The 24,577-nt window shown below is 38.3% G+C and overlaps 1 protein-coding gene across 1 annotated transcript in view; it reads left to right on the top strand.

The window, feature by feature from the left end:
- The first annotated feature begins 694 nt into the window (after positions 1-694).
- Positions 695-24,577, top strand: part of LOC127855923 (uncharacterized) — a 41,322-nt gene continuing 17,439 nt past the window's right edge. Inside the window, exons 1-8 of the mRNA XM_052391837.1 lie at positions 695-827; positions 3,990-4,286; positions 7,547-7,807; positions 8,203-8,307; positions 14,430-14,488; positions 15,284-15,344; positions 19,010-19,133; positions 20,817-20,904. Coding sequence (XP_052247797.1) covers positions 4,265-4,286; positions 7,547-7,807; positions 8,203-8,307; positions 14,430-14,488; positions 15,284-15,344; positions 19,010-19,133; positions 20,817-20,904 — 720 coding nt within the window. The 5' untranslated portion in view covers positions 695-827; positions 3,990-4,264. The remainder of the gene's footprint in view (positions 828-3,989; positions 4,287-7,546; positions 7,808-8,202; positions 8,308-14,429; positions 14,489-15,283; positions 15,345-19,009; positions 19,134-20,816; positions 20,905-24,577) is intronic.

Raw genomic sequence — 24,577 nt, 5'->3', positions numbered from 1 at the left:
TACACATTTATCAACATTTCTACTAGATAGGAAAGTCTTTCCTATGCATTCTTAACTTGGATGATATGGGTAAGGGTTTACGCATTAACAGTTCTATTAGATAGGAAAGTCTTTCCTATGCATTCTTAACTTGGATGATATGGGTAAGGGTTTACAAATTTATCAACAGTTCTACTAGATAGGAAAGTCTTTCCTATGCATTCTTATATTGGATGATATGGGTAAGGGTTTACACATTAACAGCTCTACTAGATAGGAAAGTCTTTTCTATACATTTTTAACTTGGATGATATGGGTAAGGGTTTACAAATTCATAAACAGTTCTACTAGATAGGAAAGTCTTCCCTTGGCATTCATAACTTGGATGATATCGGTAAGGGTTTACACATATATCAACAGTTCTCTAGATACATCTTGGTACAGGAATCTCATGACATCAGCCTGTTTTCACAATCCTTCGATCATCAGGTTGTATTGTTAGTGGGACAAATTCAGTTATTTCTGTAGTGTTGTGCATAAAAGTAATGTAAATATGAACCAGTGGTAAACCATCATATGTTTGCTTCTGCTGTAACTGTTAAAAAACAATAATCTGTTTATCAATTCAATACCAGTTATGGACATTGTATAGTATTGAGAAATAATAATTTTCTAAATGATTGACACATTAATCCATTATTGTACAGTAATTAAAGGATCATTGTTTTTTTTATATCTCTCATCAAACCATCTGTTGATGGATTCACCTAGAATTGACCTGCACAAACACGCCATCAGTGACAAGAAAGCAAGAATAAATCTTATGGAGGAATATAAGGAGAAGACTAGTAGGTTACTTGCTGAAACAGTTTTAAAGCAATATTTAAGATTTCAATACCTATTTTGCTCACCTGCTCATGGTGAGCTTTAGTTTGTCCAGAATCAACGTTTAATTTATTATCACTATGGAGGCCACATTCATTTCCCAATCATCATGAAAATGGCTAGGATATTTGTAGCGATGATATTCCACCAGAGTCGGAAAACTAGGTCTTCTGGTTCCAAAAATAGATGGTAAGGAACAAATATTGAACATGCTTTTGAACACTCTAAAGACCATATTTATTGCCCATTCATTCGGAAACATGGTCAGAAGATTTCTCCAAATGATGTTTGGGCTAAGTTTGAAAATGGGTCATTTTGGGTTAGAAACAAGGTCACTAGTTCGAGGTACAGTAAAAGCTTGTGAACACCCTGGAGGTGACAATTATTGCCCAATCTTAATGACTTTTTGTATGAACATTTATTTTAATATCTTGGAAGATTTTGAAATCTAGGTAATGTGGGACACAGATAAGGTCAATCTACAGAAAAGGGTTATGTGATATTTTTAAGAGGCTACATTAAGTTCCCAATCTTCCTGAAACTGGTTTTGAACATAACTTGTCTATGGTGTAATGGTCTAAACCTGGTGAGGTGAGATATAAAAAAACGCTAGACCGCTAATGCCCAATCCTCATGAAATTTGATGAGAATATTTGTTCCAAAGGTATCTTTGCTGTGTTCCAACCTGGGACATGTGGGATCAAAAACCAGGAAAATAAGTAAACATTGAAAACACAGCTTTTTAATACTCTTAGGGGACAGTCCCATTGATATCTTGGCTGTGTTTAAACATTTGAGCACACAGGGTCAAAAACTAGGTCACTGGGTCAAAATGAATAATAAAAAGCTTGTGAAACTCTGTAGGCCTTACTTATTGCAAAAATTTCTTGAACCTTTGTAATTATCCCCCGCCAGAGGCGGAGGGATATTGTTTTGGCGTTGTCCGTCCGGCTATCCGTCCGTCCGTCCGACATTCGCCAGAGGCGGAGGGATATTGTTTTGGTGTGTCCGTCCGGCTGTCCATCCGTCCATCTGGCACTTTTGTGTCCGTAGGCATATCTTGGAAGTGCTTTGGCGGATTTCATTGAAACTTTGTATGAGTATATACATGCATAAGAGGATGATGCACGCCAAATGGCATTGTACACCATCTGTTAAAAACAGAGTTATGGCCCTTTGTATCTTGAAAAAATGCCTTTTACTATAGGCACTTTTGTGTCCGGAGCCATATCTTGGAAGTGCTTTGGCGATTTCATTGAAACTTGGTATGAGTATATATATGCATAAGAGGATGATGCACGCCAAATGGCATTGTACACCATCTGTTAAAAACAGAGTTATGGCCCTTTGTATCTTGAAAAAATGCTTTTTACTTTAGGCACTTTTGTGTCTGGAGCCATATCTTGAAAGTGGTATGGCGGATTTCATAGAAACTTGGTATGAGTATATATATGCATAAGAAGATGATGCACGCCAAATGGCATTGTATACCATCTGTTCAAAAAACAGAGTTATGGCCCTTTGTATCTTGAAAAAATGCTTTTTATTATAGGCACTTTTGTGTCCGGAGCCATATCTTGGAAGTGCTTTGGCGATTTCATTGAAACTTGGTATGAGTATATATGTGGATAAGAGGATGATGCACGCCAAATGACATTGTACACCATCAGTTAATTACAGAGTTATGGCCCTTTGTATCTTGAAAAAATGCTTTTTTCAGTGTCTAATATAACCCTTTTGTGTCAAGAAGCATATGGGCGGGGGATATCAATTCAACGAATTTGCTTGTTATATTTATTGATATCTACCCCTAGAGGTGACAATTATTGCCCAAAATAAACGAAACTGTGTTAAAACATTTATCTTGATGATAATTTTGAAATCAAGGTCAGGTGGGGTAAAAATAAGGTCAGAATACTTTCTTATGACATCTTTGCCACATGATTTAATTGTTCTTGAAAAATTGCAAAAGCTTATCAAATTAGTTACATTCATTTGGGTCTTAGGTAAGTCTCATTTTGCTCTATTGTTTAATATACTTAACAATTAAACAATAATGTTTGACATCTTAAAAACTTTTTTATGCTCCCCCAAAAAACTTTTTGGGGGGAGCATATAGTCGCCGCTTCGTCTGTCCGTCCATGAACAATTTTTGTCCGGGATATTTCTCAGCAACTTATGACCGGAATTCAATTAAACTTTATGGGAAGTTTCACTACCAAGAGGAGATGTGCATATTATCAGCCAGTTCTGGTCAGATGATTTTTCATAGAGTTATGGCCCTTTGAAATTTTCCATTAACTGTACATATAGTGCAATTCTTGTCCTGGCTATTTCTCAGCAACTAATGACCGGAATTCAATGAAACTTAATGGGAAGCTTCACTACCAAGAGGAGATGTGCATATTATCAGCGGTTCTGGTCGGATGATTTTTCACAGAGTTATTTATAACCCAAATGATAGATTTGTCAAAGTTTTTTTTTAAATGATATAATTATAATTTCTTTGATGTTCATTACATACCTGTGGACTTATGTCCATAGATACATGATCAACTCTGGCTATGACCTCTTTTAAACCACAGGCCTTGGTTGTCAGTGATGTCTGACATGGTCATAATTGACTGTGAGACCCTCCCCCCCCACCCCCCTGGTTGGATTAGACAAAATTCAAGGGAAGTAATAACCTTTAAAGGGAGATGATTTCTATACCTGCCAAATGATAAATAGAAATTTTATGTCGATGCGGCGCAGGAGGGGGCATTGTGTTTCTGACAAACACATCTCTTGTTGGGTCACTAGGTCAAAGGTCAAGGTCACTGTGACCTTCAATGAAGCTTTATGGGAAGCTTAACTACCTTGAGGAGATGCGCATGTTATTAGTGGGTTCTGGTTAGATGATTTATTTAGAGAGTTATGGCCCTTTGAGATTTTTAAGTTGCTAAGCCATCCATCGTATTATTTTGTCCAAAGTTATGCCCCTCAAGACGTTTCCTTTTATCTGAATATATAGTGCAATATTGTGACAAAAAAAAATTTGGGGAGCATCACCCGTCTCCGACGGTTTCTTGTTTCATATTAAAATATTGTTATCTTTAAAATTGTTATTCCCAATGTTTATTCAGCCTCTGAAACTAAGAAGGTGGAAGATATGAGGCCTGTGCCATTCAACAACAATAGCCAAGTATCGAACAACTCAAACACTAGAAAATCGGAAAGTGCCTCAAGGCAAGGGAAAGACTCGCCTCATTTAAGCGAAACGACGACCACCAAGCTAGAAGGCTCCTCCCAGCGATTGGATGGATCATCGCAGCGTTTTGATGGATCCTCGTCCACAGGTCAAGATTTCAAGTCTGACTAGCCGTTTGCAAGATCACAGATTAACACTGTGAAAAAAAACATGGCTGTGCCAACAAAAAATGGTATGTACTCTTAATATGAATATGTTTGTTAATGTTGAAAGTGTTCAAATATGATTGTTTTAACTATGTCACTGAGGTTATAAATGTAAGACAAAAATATAATATATAAACATATGACTGTATATGTCATTAACCAGGTTTTCCTAAGGAAAAACCTGGTTATTAGATCTGCAAATGCGGGCAGGCATGCGAAACAAGCTTGTCCGGCCAATAACTATGTTGTTCATTGTCAGATTTTAATATCATTTGGCACATTTGTTCAGCATCATTGGACGGTGTGTCGCTTGAAAGAATTATGTCTATATCTCCAAGGTAAAGGTCACACTTTGAGTTCAAAGGTCAAAAATGGCCATAAATGAGCTTGTCCGGGCCATAACTTAGTATTCATTGTCAGATTTTAAAATCATTTGGCACATTTGTTCACCATCATTGGACGGTGTGTCGCTCGAAAGAATTACGTAGATATATTCAAGGTCAAGGTCGCCACGACTAAAAATAGATGATTTTGAAACAAGGGGGTAACTGTGATGAACAATCAGTAGAATGCACATTTTGAGTTGTAGTTGTCTCCCTTTATCAGATTTTTTTTTTATTTTTTAATTTATATGTTACATGTTATGTTGTATGATATTAACCCTTTCCAACTCAGAAGCAAAGTGAATCTGGATATGTGCAAACAGCATAAAACCAGAATAGCCTGCGAGTAACTCGCAGTCTGTTCAGGTTTTATGCTGTTTGCTGCTCATCAGTATTTAGGGGTTTAAAATGAAGCCTTTAAAACTTGAATCTAGTAAGAAAGGCCTTTAATAAAATTGAACTTTCTAAGGGACTACAAATTCGTCAACATATGTATCTAAGTGGTGAAGGGTTAAACTTGGATGTGAAAAAAGCTTGTTAAGTCCTCTGGTTGTGTGGGTTGTTTCTGCATGGAATATTACAATCCCTTGCTTTTGCACACCAGAGCTTTTAAAGAGCGAGTGCTTCAAAATGCCTAAAATATTTGTTAATTACTTTCCCTTCGACAGGACACTTCTATTGGCTGATACATGCATACTTACCATATCTCAGATTTGATGCTGACACCCATTTGGCAGTCCATGTTTTGTCATTGCAAGTTGCTAATTTTCAATAGGAGGATTTACTTGCTTTTTAGCTCACCTGAGCACAACGTGCTCATGGTGAGCTTTTGTGATCGCCTTTTGTCCGTCGTACGTTGTCTTCAACATTTGACTTGTTAACTCTCTAGAGGCCACGTTTATTGTCCAATCTTCATGAAATTTGGTCAGAAGATTGGTCTCAATGATATCTTGGATGAGTTTGATAATGGTTACGTTTGCTTGAAAAACATGGCTGCCAAGGGGCCGGGCATTTTTCCTTATATGGCTATAGTAAAATCTTGTTAACACTATAGAGGCCAAATGATGCCGGTTGGTTGAAAAACATGGCCGCCAGGGGGCGGGGTATTTTTCTTTATATGGCTATAGTAGAACCTTGTTAACACTCTAGAGGCCACATTTATTTTCCAATCTTCATGAAACTTGCTCAGAAGATTTGTCCCACTGATATCTTGGATGAGTTAAAAAATGGTAACCTTCGCTTGAAAAACATGGCTGCCAAGGGGCGGGGCATTTTTCCTTATATGGCTGTATATGGCTATATTAAAATCTTGTTAACACTCTAGAGGCCACATTTATTGTCCATTCTTCATGAAACTTGGTCAGAAGATTCATCCCAATAATTTCATGGACGAGTTCGAAAATGATGCCGGTTGGTTTAAAAACATGGCTGCCAGGGGGCGGGGCTTTTTTCTTTAAATGGCTATATATAGTAAAACCTTGTTAACACTCTAGAGGCCACATTTATTGTCCAATCTTGATGAAATATGGTAAGAAGATTTGTCTTAATGATATCTTGGATGAGTTCGAAAATGGTTAGGTTTGCTTGACAAAAATGGCCGCCAAGGGGCGGGGCATTTTTCCTTATATAAGGATATAGTAAAATCTTGTTAACACTATAGAGGCCATATTTATTGTCCAATCTTCATGAAACTCGGTCAGAAGATTCATCCCATTAATATCTTGAAGGAGTTCAAAAATGATGCCGGTTGGTTGAAAAACATGGCCACCACGGGGGCGGGGCTATTTTCCTTATATGGCTATAGTAAAACCGTGTTAACACTCTAAAGGTCACATTTATTTTCCGATCATCATGAAACTTGGTCAAAAGGTTTGTCCCAATGATATCTTGGATGAGTTCGAAAATGGTTTTGGTTGCTTTAAAAACATGGCCACCAGGGACAGGGCATTTTTCCGTATATGTCTATATAAGGCTATAGTAAAATCTTGTTAACACTCTAGAGGCAGGATTTATTGTCCAATCTTCATGAAATTTGGTCAGAAGATTGGTCTCAATGATATCTTGGATGAGTTCGAAAATAATTATGTTTGCTTGAAAAAAATGGCTTCCAAGGGGCGGGGCATTTTTCCTTATATGGCTATAGTAAAATCTTGTTAACACTCTAGAGGCCACATTTACTGTCCGCTATAATATCTTGGACGAGTTCAAAAATGATGCCGGTTGGTTGAAAAACATGGCTGCCAGGGGGCCGGGCATTTTTCCTTATATGGCTATAGTAAAACCTTGTTAATACTCTAGAGGCCACATTTATTTTCCGATCTTCGTGAAACTTGGTCAGAAGATTTGTCCCAATAATATCTTGTTATCTCAGGTGAGCGACTTTGGGCCTTTCATGCCCTCTTGTTTATAGCCATGTTTTGTTTAAAATGAGAGAACATGTCTTATATATGCATTATAAGTTATATATTTTTCACAAAGTCAATAAGCTTAAAATAGTGTAATACTTGAAATAATTATTTGACTACGTTTTTACAAAATGTGGGCACTATGAATTCACCTTATCCATGTGACATTCTCACTGAAACATGCTGTATTTCATTCCTTTTTAAATCTATCTTTCTTGGAAATGACATATGTTTTGTATTTAATTGTAATGCATGCTCTCATTGCATATGTATGTTTATGATGATAAGCTGTATATATGCTTAATTGGAAATAAACTATTCTGTATATCCAGGCTAATCAGGGACGACACTTTCCGCCTAAATGATGTTCGGTAAAGAGGGACTTACTTGAAACTAAAAATACCATAAAAGCGGAAAGTGTTGTCCCTGGGACGACACATTATGCACATGCATTAAGCCCAGTTTTCTCAGAATGCGACTCATATTGACCTGTTACAGATCCCCCAATGCTTGCGGCCATCAGAAAGTCCCTGTTTGGCCAAGGCACCATAGGGGAGGAGGGGGAGAACGGAGAGGTGAGCGTGTACAACGTTGAGTTTGAGGCCGAGGAACTGCAGGGGCTTGAAGACGACTTTGGGGAGATGAACTGCAGTGTCGGTGGGGAAAGTGACGAGGGCAGCCCGGTGAAGACTCCCACTAACTCTACACCGAGGGCTGCGAGGTACAACAAGGTGGCTGCTGGTGCTGTAGGGTCCTCAGGTTTGAATGTCTTGCAAAAAAGTTTTTTGTTCCAAATTTGGAAGGAAGTTAGAAATGATGGATTTAATATGTTTTATCATGATTGTATCAAAATATCTCTTGTCATTCACACATCCATTAGTAAATAATTAGAAAGTTTCATGTTAGAGATTTAAGCCATTTTGAAGCTTTATTGAAAAGTGTTCATTAATCTTTATTGTTTTTATTGATTTATAAATAAAACCAATCTCATCTATAAATTAAAAATTGTGACAAATACCTTTTGATGACCTGTCAATATTTTATGCATGGCATGAACATTTAACTCAAAACAATTATAAAGTAATGCTTTAACCTTTCAGATAAGTGTTTACACTAAGTACTTAACGGGTATCCTTTTCTTTGTGTGAATTCAGTCGAGGAGATTGTGCTGGACTCCATTTACCTGCGGCCTGGTACAACGGGGGAAGAGCAGTCTCAGAGGAAGCTCCCCTACCTGAGCAAAGTCAGCCTCTTTGACGGTAATAATGATGGATTTGACATTTTAAGATACATCTTGGTTGGTCAGTCATGTTCAGCATCTCAGTGGATGTGTTAGTTGGTTGGTCAGTCATGTTCAGCATCTCAGTGGATATGTTAGTTGGTTGGTCAGTCATGTTCAGCATCTCAGTGGATATGTTAGTTGGTTGGTCAGTCATGTTCAGCTGCATCTCAGTGGATATGTTAGTTGGTTGGTCAGTCATGTTCAGCATCTCAGTGGATGTGTTAGTTGGTTGGTCAGTCATGTTCAGCATCTCAGTGGATGTGTTAGTTGGTTGGTCAGTCATGTTCAGCATCTCAGTGGATATGTTAGTTGGTTGGTCAGTCATGTTCAGCTGCATCTCAGTGGATGTGTTAGTTGGTTGGTCAGTCATGTTCAGCTGCATCTCAGTGGATGTGTTAGTTGGTTGGTCAGTCATGTTCAGCATCTCAGTGGATATGTTAGTTGGTTGGTCAGTCATGTTCAGCTGCATCTCAGTGGATGTGTTAGTTGGTTGGTCAGTCATGTTCAGCTGCATCTCAGTGGATATGTTAGTTGGTTGGTCAGTCATGTTCAGCTGCATCTCAGTGGATATGTTAGTTGGTTGGTCAGTCATGTTCAGCTGCATCTCAGTGGATGTGTTAGTTGGTTGGTCAGTCATGTTCAGCATCTCAGTGGATATGTTAGTTGGTTGGTCAGTCATGTTCAGCATCTCAGTGGATATGTTAGTTGGTTGGTCAGTCATGTTCAGCATCTCAGTGGATGTGTTAGTTGGTTGGTCAGTCATGTTCAGCATCTCAGTGGATGTGTTAGTTGGTTGGTCAGTCATGTTCAGCATCTCAGTGGATGTGTTAGTTGGTTGGTCAGTCATGTTCAGCATCTCAGTGGATATGTTAGTTGGTTGGTCAGTCATGTTCAGCATCTCAGTGGATATGTTAGTTGGTTGGTCAGTCATGTTCAGCATCTCAGTGGATGTGTTAGTTGGTTGGTCAGTCATGTTCAGCATCTCAGTGGATATGTTAGTTGGTTGGTCAGTCATGTTCAGCATCTCAGTGGATGTGTTAGTTGGTTGGTCAGTCATGTTCAGCATCTCAGTGGATATGTTAGTTGGTTGGTCAGTCATGTTCAGCTGCATCTCAGTGGATATGTTAGTTGGTTGGTCAGTCATGTTCAGCATCTCAGTGGATATGTTAGTTGGTTGGTCAGTCATGTTCAGCATCTCAGTGGATATGTTAGTTGGTTGGTCAGTCATGTTCAGCTGCATCTCAGTGGATATGTTAGTTGGTTGGTCAGTCATGTTCAGCTGCATCTCAGTGGATATGTTAGTTGGTTGGTCAGTCATGTTCAGCTGCATCTCAGTGGATGTGTTAGTTGGTTGGTCAGTCATGTCCAGCATCTCAGTGGATATGTTAGTTGGTTGGTCAGTCATGTTCAGCTGCATCTCAGTGGATGTGTTAGTTGGTTGGTCAGTCATGTCCAGCATCTCAGTGGATATGTTAGTTGGTTGGTCAGTCATGTTCAGCATCTCAGTGGATGTGTTAGTTGGTTGGTCAGTCATGTTCAGCATCTCAGTGGATGTGTTAGTTGGTTGGTCAGTCATGTTCAGCTGCATCTCAGTGGATATGTTAGTTGGTTGGTCAGTCATGTTCAGCATCTCAGTGGATGTGTTAGTTGGTTGGTCAGTCATGTTCAGCATCTCAGTGGATATGTTAGTTGGTTGGTCAGTCATGTTCAGCATCTCAGTGGATATGTTAGTTGGTTGGTCAGTCATGTTCAGCTGCATCTCAGTGGATGTGTTAGTTGGTTGGTCAGTCATGTTCAGCATCTCAGTGGATGTGTTAGTTGGTTGGTCAGTCATGTCCAGCATCTCAGTGGATCTGGATGTGTTAGTTGGTTGGTCAGTCATGTTCAGCATCTCAGTAGATGTGTTAGTTGGTTGGTCAGTCATGTTCAGCATCTCAGTGGATATGTTAGTTGGTTGGTCAGTCATGTTCAGCTGCATCTCAGTGGATATGTTAGTTGGTTGGTCAGTCATGTCCAGCATCTCAGTGGATGTGTTAGTTGGTTGGTCAGTCATGTTCAGCATCTCAGTGGATATGTTAGTTGGTTGGTCAGTCATGTTCAGCATCTCAGTGGATGTGTTAGTTGGTTGGTCAGTCATGTTCAGCATCTCAGTGGATGTGTTAGTTGGTTGGTCAGTCATGTTCAGCATCTCAGTGGATATGTTAGTTGGTTGGTCAGTCATGTTCAGCATCTCAGTGGATATGTTAGTTGGTTGGTCAGTCATGTTCAGCTGCATCTCAGTGGATATGTTAGTTGGTTGGTCAGTCATGTTCAGCTGCATCTCAGTGGATATGTTAGTTGGTTGGTCAGTCATGTCCAGCATCTCAGTGGATGTGTTAGTTGGTTGGTCAGTCATGTTCAGCATCTCAGTGGATATGTTAGTTGGTTGGTCAGTCATGTTCAGCATCTCAGTGGATGTGTTAGTTGGTTGGTCAGTCATGTTCAGCATCTCAGTGGATGTGTTAGTTGGTTGGTCAGTCATGTTCAGCATCTCAGTGGATGTGTTGGTTGGTTGGTCAGTCATGTTCAGCATCTCAGTGGATATGTTAGTTGGTTGGTCAGTCATGTTTAGCTGCATCTAAGTGGATATGTTAGTTGGTTGGTCAGTCATGTTCAGCATCTCAGTGGATATGTTAGTTGGTTGGTCAGTCATGTTCAGCATCTCGGTGGATATGTTAGTTGGTTGGTCAGTCATGTTCAGCATCTCAGTGGATGTGTTAGTTGGTTGGTCAGTCATGTTCAGCATCTCAGTGGATATGTTAGTTGGTTGGTCAGTCATGTTCAGCATCTCAGTGGATGTGTTAGTTGGTTGGTCAGTCATGTTCAGCATCTCAGTGGATGTGTTAGTTGATTGGTCAGTCATGTTCAGCTGCATCTCAGTGGATATGTTAGTTGGTTGGTCAGTCATGCTGTATGTGTTTTTATGCCCCCGAAGGAGGGCATATAGTGATCTGACTGTCTGTCTGTCCGTCTGTCTGTCACACTTTGCATTTAGGTTTCCAAAAATGCTCATAACTTCTATGTCACTTCAGATATCAATTTCATATTTGGCATGCATGTATATATGGGCAAGGCCTTTCCATACGCACACAAATTTTGACCCCTGTGACCTTGACATTAAACTTAGGGTCAGCGTTTAGGTTTTGAAATCTGTGTTTAGGTTTCAAAAAAAGCTTATAACTTCTATCAAGCCTTTATAGGGGGCATAACTCATCCTATTGTGACAGCTCTTGTTTTCTATCTGGAACTAGTCCCTGATAAATTCCCCCTAAACAAAAAAATTTTTTTTTTTTTTTTTGTTAATAGAAAGATGTGTCTCACGATTATAATATCTCAATTCTTTTTCAATTTATATCTTTGCAAACATACTTAATAATGAAAAATACAATGAATATAGTGCAAATATCTACAAATGTAATAATGAGAGAGTAAGTAAAAAAATCCCCCGAAAAGGGAAACGCCGCGAAAATTCCCCCTCCTTAGGGCTGCGGACCCCTTCACCCAAAGTAGTGTGAGGGCGCTGTTGAACTTAGGCATATTTTGGATACTTACCTCATTGTAAATATGTATTTTGTTGTTGACTGTTAAAGGATCTCAGATTTCTTTGTATTAACATGAAGCGTTTAAAAATATTGTTTATACTGTGTTGACATGCAAGATGTTATATTTCTGTATGTCACAATACTCTTTCGATAGTTATATGACCTTGAACTTTGGCAAATTTTGATAGTTAAGTCCATGTGTGCTAAATGTTGTTAACAGTTGTCTGTGCATCAAAAAAAAAAATTGTAGCAGTTTTTTTATGCTCCTGGATCGAACGATCGGGAGCATATTGTTTTTGGCCTGTCTGTCTATCATTCATTCATTCATTCATTGTTTGTGTCCCAAAACTATAACCTTGGTTAAAGTTTTGCAATAACTTGCATTATTGAAGATAGCAACTTGATATTTGACATGCATGTTAATCTCATGGAGCTGCACATTTTGCACAAGGTCAAAGTCATCCTTCAAGGTAAAAGGTCAAATTTATGGCTTCAAAGCGGCGCAATAGGGGTCATTGTGTTTCTGACAAACACATCTCTTGATATTAAATAACATCACTTTTGTGTAGGGCTTATAATATGTTCCAGGGTTATGTGCCCATAAAATTATGCAACTGATTTAATGAACAAGAATCTTTTTAGCTCACCTTATTGCTCAGTCGAGCTTTTGTGACATGTCTTTGTCCGTCGTCCGTTCGTCTGTCCGTCCGTCCGTCTGTTAACATTTGGAAGTAAACACTCTAGAGGCCACATTTATTTCTGATCTTCATGAAACTTGGTCAGAAGCTTTGTCCCAATGAAATCTCGGTCGAGTTCGAAACTGGGTCGTGCCGGGTCAAAAACTAGGTAAAAAAAAAGAAAAAACTTGTAAACACTGTAGAAGTCACATTTCATGCCCAATCTTCAAGTAACTTTGTCAAAATGTTTGTCTGAATGATATGTTGGTTGAATTCAAAAGTGGTTCCGGTCCGTTGAAAAACATGGCCGCCAGTGGGCGGGGCAGTTTTCCTTATTTGGCTATAGAGAAACCTTGTAAACACTCTGGAAGTCACAATTTTTGCCCAATTATCATGAAAGTTGGTCAAAACATTAGTTTGATTGATTTCTCGGACGAGTTTGAAAATGGTCCAGACCAGTAAAAAAACATTGCCGCCAGTGGGCTGGGCATTTTTCTCTATATGTATATAGTGAAAACATGTGAACACTCTAGAAGTCACATTTTTGTCCAATTTTCATGAAATTTTGTCAGAACATTGGTTTCCTTGATACGAGAGTTGAGTTGGAAAATGGTTCCGGTCAGTTGAATAACATGACTGTTGGGGGGGCAGTTTTCTTATATTTATATAGTAAAAAAAAGCTTGTGAACACTCTAGAAGTCACATTTTTTGCCCAATCATCATGAAATGTGGTGAAAAGATTGGTTTTATATATCTCTCAGATGAGTTTGCAAATGGTCCCCATGGGTCAATAAACATGGCTGCCAGGGGGGTGGGCAGTTTTCCTTATGTGACTATATAGAGAGAAACCTTGTGATTGAACACTATGGAAGTCACATATCTTGCCTAATCATCGTGAAACTTAGTCAATACATTGGTTTTATTGATTTCTTGTACAAGTTGGAAAATGGCTCAGATCGGTGAAACACACTTTTTAACTTACCTGATTGCTCAGGTGAGGTTTTAGGGCTGGTCTTTGTCCGCTGCCCGTCTGTCCATATTTGGTTTGTAAACACTCTAGCATTCACATTTCTCAAGCATTCTTTATCAAAGTTGCTGAAAGATCTGTCAAGTTTGATGATAGGTCACCATTTCAAATCTTACAAAAACACTCCCTACACCAGAGTTTTGGTTCAATAATGATGAAACTTGACCAGGATGTTTGTCTGGTCAATATCTAGGTCAAATTTGACATTAGGTAAAGATTGAATGAACCGACTCCTCTTAGGTGAGCGAACTAGGGCCATCTTGGCCCTCTTGTTTATTTTGTGTTTGAAAAACAACACTTAAATAAGTGAAATGTTAATTAATAGCTTTAGCTCACTAAAAAAATTAAAGTATGGTGATATGGATCTTTTTTAACCAGGTTTTATGAAGGAAAAAACTGGTTATTAAATTGGCGAATGTCGGCGGCAGGTGGGCGGGCGGGCGGAACAAGCTTTTCCGGGCCATAACTATGTCGTTCATTGTTAGATTTTAAAATCATTTGGCACGGTTGTTTTTACCATCATTTGATGGTGTGTCGCGCGATAGAATTACATCAATATCTCCATGGTCAAGGTCACAATTTGAGTTGGAAACCTGGTTTTATGACAATTTTGTCCCTTGTTTGTTTTTGAAAATGCTATACAATTTCACATTTGCAAACTCAGATTCTCACATGTATTAAGGTCAAAATGTTAATTGTCTAGAAATGTATGAAGCTTGTGCACAATCTGTGTGAGATTTGTTGTTAGCTTTTTACTTTTACTTAGTTATGTAATTTGAGAGTTGATACCCTGTGAATCCTGTATATGCTGTAGGTGGTAGTGGAAGTGGCAGTGAAGTAGACACAGAGGACGAGCTAGAACAGGCCAGAAAGGTAAAACATAAGAGCTGTTTTCTGGAAGAATGGGGCTGTATGCATTTGCATACAGCGCTGCCCCAAATTAGCCTGTGCAAACCACACAGGCTAATTAGGGACAACACTTTCCACTTGTATGGCATATTTCCTTTAACAGAAGTCTCTTCTTAGTAAAAATCAAGTTAAGATGTAAAGTGTTGTCCTTGAATAGCCTGTGCTGACTGCACTGGCTAATCTTGAAAGGCACTACACACAGGCATTAAACCCTGTTTTCCCAAAGCGAGGCTCATATATATGACAGGTTGCATAAGTGGGAACAGTGACTTATGACTGAAGACATGCATCTTTATGTTGGCCCTTAAATTTTACCAATCGACTTTCATTTTATTGTTTATCCAATAGCCATTCAGAAAACTGTGATTATTTATGGGAAGTGTCTTATTACAACGTAACTAATCTTCTTATCATGTGTTTGAAGAAGTTTGTGAAGTTTTGGCTATAAATCAAGAGGTGATATATTAATCAGTGCTAGCTACATGCCACAATGTCACAGTGGCAGGCATGTACGGTTGCATTAGAGTTATGTATAATGTTGACATCTTGCAGTCAGCAGACTTTTGGATAAATATATTAAATTATTATGGAGAGATTAAAAAATCTCATTAGACTTGAATGTTAGATCTTTTCAGAAAACAGACTTGTACAAGCGATTTAATAATAATGACTTTGAATTTCCACACCATGAAACCCATATAATAAAGTTCTAAGTAATCTGAAAAGACCGTGTTTCCACATTACTGTTTCTGTTCACAGGCTCAGGGAATGAGACATGAGGCAGCCGGTCAGGCCTGGCAACAGGGCACATCTAGACCAGGTAGTGTAAACACTTGAGTATCTTGCTCTTTGAAAACAGGGTTTAATGCACGTGCATAAAGTCTTGTCCCAGATTAGCCTATGCAGTCTTTCCTTAGCGAAAATCCAGCTAAGGCGATGTCATTCATGATGAGCCTGTGCAGATTACACAGGCTGATCTGGGTTGACACTTTACGCATATGCATTAAACTCTTTCTTTGAGCAAAGTTTCACTTGTACGTCTTGCAATCATAGATGACCTTAAGTTATTGGTTTGCAAGTGTCAGAAATTTGACCATTTCAGAATGTAGACTTGTGCTTATTTTCAGGGAGCATATAGTTGCCAGTTTGTCCTTACTTACTTACTTCCTTCCGTCACACTTTCCGTCACATTTTTGTTACAGTTTCTCATAGCGCTTTCAATATCTTACCGATCTCTTACATATTCTGCATGTAGGTACCTTGCATGGACCTCTACCTTTTGAGGTCACTGGGGTCAAGGTCACCGAGGCTAATAATAGATTTTCTCAAGGTCACACTTTGGTAAGTTACTAATAGCGCCTTCATAAGGGGAGCATCCATTGTTTTCAACGATACTTGTTCTTTATGGAAACCAGGTTTTACTATGCCCAGTCTGTGTGCTGACACATTTTTTGTCTTGTTTTACACGTAAGACATTTGTATTGGTGGTATTAACTTATGTGTGTTGAGTACCAGTTGGAATTCAATTTCAAAGGGTCATTTATAAAACTAAATTTTAAAGGTGATTGGGAAAGTTGTATAGGTTTTTGAAATATTTTTTTTTGCCCCAGAAGGAGGGCATATAGTGATTTCGGGGGCATATAGTGATTGGACCGTCTGTCTGTCTGTCTGTCCGTTACACTTTGCGTTTAGGTTTCGAAAAATGCTCATAACTTTTATGTCGCTTTAGATAGCAACTTGATATTTGGCAGGCATGTGTATATCATGGGGCTGCACATTTTGAGTGGTGAAAGGTCAAGGTCATCCTTCAAGGTCAAAGGTAAAAAAAAAATCCAAGGGAAGTAATAAGCTTTTAAGGGAGATAATTGACATGACGCCTTATCTATGATCGTTCCGCCCACTAGAATTGATCCACCAATCAGCGATCGATTAATCGGGCGCACTTGTTAGCAACGACCTGTCCGCCATTTTCTAGACAAGCTACATGTTTAGGTTCACTTTTATTCCAACGAGTTTCTTTTGTTTTCCTCTTAAAAAAACGATTTAAATAGTTAAACAGTGTCGATGGGGATTATGTAACTCGGACAATCAATATCCTGAAAGCTTAGTAGGTGACATTTAATTTATATCGTTTCCAAAGCCGAAAAGAGATCTTGAGAAGTGTAAGAGATGTATAAATACATGCGGTCGTCACCACGAACAACTGAACGTCAACACTGTCAAAGACAATTATAATATATTTTTAACCAGGCTTTTAACCAGGTTTTCCGAAGGAAAAAACTGGTTATTAGATTGGCGAATGCGGGCGGGCTGGCTGGCTGGCTGGCTGGCTGGCTGGCTGGCTGGCTGGCGGGCTGGCTGGCGGGCTGGCGGAATAAGCTTGTCCGGGCCATAACTATGTCGTTCATTGTCAGATTTTAAAATCATTTGGCACATTTGTTCACCATCATTGGACGGTGTGTCGCGCGAAATAATTACGTCGATATCTCCAAGGTCAAGGTCACACTTTGAGTTCAAAGGTAAAAAATGGCCATAAATGAGCTTGTCCTGGCCATAACTATGTCATTCATTGTGAGATTTTAAAATCATTTGGCACATTTGTTCACCATCATGGGACGGTGTGTCCCACGAAAGAATCACGTCAATATCTCCAATGTCAAGGTCGCCACGACTAAAAATAGATTTAAAAAAAAAAAACTTACAAAGGGGGTTAATTTTTTTTTTGTCATTTCAAAAGTTCAGTTTGAGTTTTCTCCCTTTATCAGATTTTTTTTTTCACAATGAAAACCTGGTTTTGTGACAATTTTGTCCCTTGTTATCGGATATACTAGCAGATTTAAATAGTCTATGTTATCGATCTGATTATCACATAATATTTCACTTTTTTTTAAATAGTTTTATCAGTTACTAGGTCAGAAGCGAGGTTCATCTGCATTACTTAAAGAGAAATAAAACCCAGCATGAAGCCTAATTCATGCTGTGTTTTATTACTCTGATAGTAATGCACTTAATTGACATCATACATGTTATTTGAAGGTGACATGTGATATATTATCTTATTAACGGTATCTACACATTTGCACTCATGTGGTGTCACCAATAAACGCTTTTAATCCACTAGGAGCTCGAATGCCTAGATCGCATTTTTAAAAAACGGAAATGAAATATGGCAAAAACGGTGTAAAAAGGGTTAATGCAACTCTGACATCTGGTATCCAGAAAGATAAGTTAGATGAATTAAATTTATACCATTTCCAACGCGGCAATGCGGTCTTGACAAGAGCGAGTGGAAGCTTCAAGAATTACCAAGATCCCCTTTATAAAACATTAATTTATTTCACAAACTTGAAATGTCATATAGGCAATAACTAAGCATTATTAAGTATATATTATGTCACGTTTGCATGTAAAATAATTGAGAATTTTGGTACCCAATTCGTGTAACTTTACGAAATCCCCGTTAAAAATCGCGTTTCTGTGTGTGTCGGAAACAAAAGAAAACCATTTTGTTATTGTTTTAATAAAGACGTATCGATAAATGCTATTGTAAAAGAGTTATTATTACTGATATTAGTTAACCAATAAATGCGGTAACTTCGGGGAAGTCGGTACCTGCGCGAGCTTCTGATATTGGTAGCCTTATTAATTTATAATAGCCTGACCGTATTCCATTTCGTACAACGCTAATTTTATATCAGGCAATGTCCAAACTTACTGTGTTGTTTTTGCGCTTTAAATTATAGTGATTGATAAATGTCCCATAAGCAATGTTTAATATGATTAATATCACTTTTATACGCAATAACATGTGGGATTGAGGTACCCACCCGGCGTCAGAAAGCGCGTAAAACTTCACCGAATTCCCAGTTATAAAGCGCTATTTCGTGTCAAATACACGGGAAGGGGGGGGGGGGAACGTTTCGGTAAAACTTTTGTTAATAACACGGGTAAATACCGGTGAAGTGTTAATTCATTGCAAATACCACCATTACACGTAATAACGGGTTCGATTTCGGTAAGCGCGCAAGCGTTTGAGAGCGTGTTTAATGTACCGATTTACCCGTTATAAATAGCTGATGTTCTCTTTAATCGTATATTTTTTGCATTTGCAGAATTACTAAATGGCATCAACCCCTTTACAAGTGTAATATGGTGTTAAACAAGTCCATAAAATCATCCGGAATATCGCGTAAATCTATATGCAGTATATAGGCAAAGAAGCCATTTTGGTGTTAGCTTGTCTAGGTTTTCTTCCCGCAGAGCCACGTGATTAAGTGGGCGGAGCGCTCACTGATAAGGCTTCATGTCAATTATCTGTACCTGCCAAATGATAAAAATAAATAAATAAATCAAAGCGGCGCAGTAGGGGGCATTGTGTTTCTGACAAAAACATCTCTTGTTTTTTATTGATAGTCAAATTTCTTAATAGAAGAAGAAAACACAACTACAAATAACCACCATATATTGCTGCTAAGTGCCTTGTAGGTTTGGTAGGGGAAGATAATCGGTTTCCAATAACCCAACGCCAGTCTGCGGAAGGTGACGTAGTTAACTCCCCTGTGCCTGGAGATGGGGGTGGGGGTGGTGATGGAACCAGTGGATCTGATAGGTATATATCCAATGTTGACTGTATATTTGATTGGTTTATGAAAATAAAAAACAATCAAAAGGCAGAGGGATTATTTGAAATGTCAGTAGTGAGTAGGTCAGTTGTTATGGAGGTTGTTCTGTCTGCATAAATTATTGTACAGTGGACCTCTTTCATGAGTCACAAACAATTAAAGTGGAACTTACAATATGTCATCTACATCCAACATTGCAAATGTTGTTGATCTCAGTGTTCCCCACATTAGCAGGGGGACTTACAAAATGTCATTTACATCCAACATTACAAATGTTGTTGATCCCAGTGTTCCCCACAAAAGCAGGGGGACATACAAAATGTCATCTACATCCTACATTGGAAATGTTGTTGATCCCAGTGTTCCCCAAATAAGAAGGGGGACTTACAAAATGTCATCTACATCCAACATTGCAAATGTTAATCCCAGTGTTCCCCGCAAAAGCCGGGGTATGAGTCATGTGTGTGACACTACTCAAGATATGTTTAAATATATAGAATCTAGGTTGCATCTTTTCTCTTAGACCAGTTGTAATCTACATGCATAGGTCATTGGGTTTATAATGTTCCATTTTATTTATATTTTCTCTCTGATAGGCGTTTCTTGTTTGATTTAATTATGTTTAATTTGTTTAGCAGTCACATAAACAACCAAGCTATGTAATATGGAATTTTTACACCCATTATTGCTGCTTCTTCCTGTATTTGCGCGATGATTATCTGAGATATTAACTCTATGATTCTACATTCTCAAATCTTTTCTATAAAGAAGGAATGTAGTTGACAATTGTTAATAGTTTTATTTGATCGTTCGTCAAAAAGTTGTAATTCTGTTACTCTTGTATCTTCAATGCAATTGAGTAATTAAATAGTAATTAAATTGAATGCGTTTTAATTCCCTTTTATTATTGTTTAATTTGAGTTACAATGCTATGACGTTAAATTTTATTTACACTTAAATGTATTATGAATATTGCTGGGCCAAGTGTGAGGTTGAGCGCTCTATAACCAGGTTTAAACCCCCAGTGCTTTGCATTGACCGTTCCAAGGCGGTGACCCCAGCTTTATTCATATTTTGTGTTTATGTTGGTTTGTGTTGTGCTGTATTGTGCTGTTATGTACTGTTTGGGCAGTCGGTCACTTGCCTTAAATAAAGGACCAACTAATTGTTTTTAATGAAAATTCAATACTGCTCCAGCAGCTGGAGTTTCACTTCTTTATATTGTAGAGACACTTAAATATATCCATTGAATGGAAGGAACCAGTTCTTGATGTCTTGGAGAAAACTTGAGCAAGTTCTTAGATTTGGACTTGAACCTAGGTCCTGGGATGGACCTGGGAGTGCTTATACCATAAAAAAAATTACAACATTGCAATCCGTAAAAAATATTTAATATTTGGACTGACAAATTGCTGCTCTGCTAATTTTAGTTTGATAAATTCAAGATTTATGCGAATGTTCTTGTTTAAATGTATTTTGAAAAGATAGGAAACCCTCTGAACAATGCTGCAGATAGAAATGCCTGATGAAGCTTATGTCGTACCAAATAGTTGCAGGGAGATGATTTCTGCCTGCCTTCATGTGTGTGCATTATGATTATAGGCTATGTGCAAGTCTGGGTATAATTCACCAGAGTTTTTGTCTTCAATTTTCTTTTTGTTGTTTTTTAGTGAGGACACTGGTAGTTCTCGTCGACCAAACCGGAATGCCCAGAATTTTCATGGCAACAGACAAATGTCCACATTACATGGCAACCAGGTATATGGGAAATATATTTTTACTAGTAATTAAAATGTTAATTTTTGCAAACGTTTTAGCGTGGCAGGTTTTAAACAAAATATTGTTTGTAACAAGACAACATGTTAAAAATGTATTTCATTTCAAATGTATCATTTGGTTTTTTTTAACCTGGTTTTCCGAAGGAAAAAACTGGTTATTAGATTGACGATGTCGGCAGGCATCATTAGACAGTGTGTTGCGTGAAAGAATTACGTCGATATCTCCAAGGTCAAGGTCACAATTTAAGTTTGAAGGTCAAAAATGGCCATAAATGAGCTTGTCCGGGCCATAACTTTGTCGTTCATTGTCAGATTTTAAAATCTTTTGGCACATTTGTTCATCATCATTAGCGAAAGAATGACGTCACTATCTCCAAGGTCAAGATCGCCACAACTAAAAATAGATTGATTTTGAAACAACTATGTAACTATGAACAATCAGTAACAATGCACATTTTGATTTTGAGTTGTCTCTCTTTATCATACTTTTTTTTTCTAATTAAAATCAAGGTCAATTTTACACAAGGGGGTTAACAATACACATTTTATCTCCCTTTATCAGACTTTTTTCAACTGAAAACCTGGTTTTGTGACAATTTTGTCCCTTGTTGTTTCCTGTTAAGTTATACATTATTATGAAGTTGAGTGTATTTTTTAAATGTATATCCAATTTGTCTTCAAAGTATATTCAAAACTGTGTTTTCATTATTGTAGGCTGCCATTTTAATGTCATAAATACTGACCTGTTATCGTATGCTTATACTTTCCAAGGGGAAATAACTCATCCGGAATTTTAACTGGGAATCCGCCACCTCAATACCGTATACAGGCCAGGTTAAACATAGTGCAATGCAACCTAGCCAAAAATCGGTAACCAACCCTCAATATTCTTTCCGGATCAACCAGGTGTATACGTGTCTTTTACGGCTCTGAATTAAAATATTGTTTTTCACTTGGTTGATTGGGGTTTTGAATAGATAAATTGTGTTATTCATCTTTTTATTTTATTCGGATTAATTTGTGTGGATTTAATGGATTTTGTTTCATTTGTAAAAGGTAAGCCATGCTTGTTTTTATCGAACAATGGTTTATTTCTACCATGCTGGGTGTTTTCAGGCGCGAACGACCACGTGCTCTTCTAATACATTGCTAGAACGTGCAAAGCATGTTCTTCTAATGTGTTACGAGATCGTGCAAAGCGTTGACAGATTGTTTATCATTTGCCATTGTGTGCAATAATGATTTTAACGTTCCGTATGACAATCTAATTGATCGTCATTTTATTAGCCGGATTTTTTTCGAAAAAATCTCGGCTTATAGATTGATGTTGTCGGGCGGGCGGGCGGGGGGGCGGGGGGGGGCGGGCGGGCGGCGTGCTCGAAAATGTTAAAGTTCTTATTTCATGGTATAACTTTGGTATGCTTGGACCTAGAGTCTTCAAACTTGACATGAAGGTTGGCCAGGATTAACAGATGACCACTGGTCATTTCAAGGTCATTCATTTGAAGGTCAAGGTCACTGTGACCTTCAATATAAAAAATGTTAAAGTTGTTATAACTTTGGTATGCTTGGACCTAGAGTCTTGAAACTTGACATGAAGGTTGGCCATAACTAGTTAGTAACCACTGGTCATTTCAAGGTCATTCATTTGAAGGTCAAGGTCACTGTGACCTTGAATGTAAAAATGTTAAAGTTGTTATAACTTTGGTATGCTTGGACCTAGAGTCTTGAAACTTGACATGAAGGTTGGCCAGCACAAGTAAGTAACCACTGGACATTTCAAGGTCATTCATTTGAAGGTCAAGGTCACTGTGACCTTGAATGTAAAAATGTTAAAGTTCTTATTTCATGTTATAACTTTGGTATGCTTGTACCTAGAGTCTTCAAACTTGAAATAAAGATTGGCCAGTACTAGAAGATGACCACTGGTCATTTCAATGTCATTCATTTGAAGGTCAAGGTCACTGTGACCTTAAATGTTAAAATGTTAAAATTGTTATAACTTTGGTATGCTTGGACATAGAGTCTTCAAACTTGACATGAAGGTTTGCAAGCACACTTAGATGACCACTGGTCATTTCAAGGTCATTCATTCTAAGGTCAAGGTCACTGTGACCTTGAATGTAAAAATGTTAAAGTTCTTATAACTTTGGTAGGTAAAAATGTTAAAGTTCTTATTCCATGTTATAACTTTGGTATGCTTGTACCTAGAGTCTTCAAACTTGACATAAAGGTTGGCCAGTACTAGAAGATCACCACTGCTCATTTCAATGTCATTCATTTGAAGGTCAAGGTCACTGTGACCTTCAATGTTAAAATGTTAAAATTGTTATAACTTTGGTATGCTTGGACCTAGAATCTCAAACTTGACGTAAAGGTTTGCAAGCACACTTAGATGACCACTGGTCATTTCAAGGTCATTCATTTGAAGGTCGAGGTCACTGTGACCTTGGATGTAAATATGTTAAAGTTGTTAATACTTTGGTATGCTTAGACCTAGAGTCTTCAAACTTGATATGAAGGTTGGCCAGAACTAGTAGATGACCACTGGTCATTTTAAGGTCAAGGTCACCGTGACCTTGAATGTAAAAATGTTAAAAAATAAAAAAATTGAGATCAAACTTTCCTAATTGTCAATTCAAGTTCATATTTGTGACCTTAAATGTTATTGTTGTTCATGTATATGCATGCATTCAAAACATAACACAAGGTTTGCTCATGCCTTGAAAAGTACTTACATTTCATTTTGACCTTTGAACAATATTTCAGTAATTTAAGTATTGCATTGACAAAAACACGAAAGGTACTTTCCTGTCATTTAAATCAAAAATCCGGCTTCAATGCGGTCATCTCCGACCGCGGAACTCTTGTTTTTCATCTGTTTTGAATTAAACTTTTGTTTAATTGATGATCTACGGCAGTTTTATTATAATTTTCATTATGGTCAAATAATGATTTAATGTGCCGTATGATAATCTGGTCTGTGACCAGTTTATGGTTGAATATGCTTTGCTCTTGTTTTTCATATATTCGACTACATGATGGTCGCAGAAACAAGAGTGAATAAATACCCGGTGACTTCGCAGATCATGGATGATAGTTGCAGTATCAGTCACCGGGTATCGGGCACGATCGCGACCGTACTATGCTAAGTCTCTTAGACAGTCTGTCAACATCAGACCATATGGCGACACCTGTCACCGGTCACCGGTCCGGTCATTGATCACCGGTCCGGTCACCGGTCAACAGTCATCAGTTAGGCCTGCCACCGATAACACCAGTCACCGGTCAAGAAGAAGAACTCGGTCTTCTTCATTGAATTATTCTCCTATTCTGCGTTGAATACATCGTCTTCATCAAGATTTAAACATCGGACACGCTCTTCTTCGTCGAGCAGTTCTCATCGTCGCGGCTCTCGTAAGCGATCACGTCGTCACTCACGGAGACGTTATTCTAGAAGATCTCGGTCTCATCCCAGCCGATCCACATCTCGGCCGATCCAGATCTCGACATCGCAGGAAACGAGGACGTCGTCAACCTTCACGTAGACATCAGCGGACTGCATTGAGCACCACTGGATAGTTATCGAACATACCTCTCCTTCATTGAGCAGTTCTCGGCGTTGATACGCTCGTAAGCGATCATGGCAATGC

Source organism: Dreissena polymorpha, chromosome 13 (assembly GCF_020536995.1).
Source record: "Dreissena polymorpha isolate Duluth1 chromosome 13, UMN_Dpol_1.0, whole genome shotgun sequence".
NCBI classification, from domain to species: domain Eukaryota; kingdom Metazoa; phylum Mollusca; class Bivalvia; order Myida; family Dreissenidae; genus Dreissena; species Dreissena polymorpha.
The sequence above is the reverse complement of the archived record's forward strand: the minus strand, read 5'-3'. Positions and strand labels throughout refer to the sequence as shown.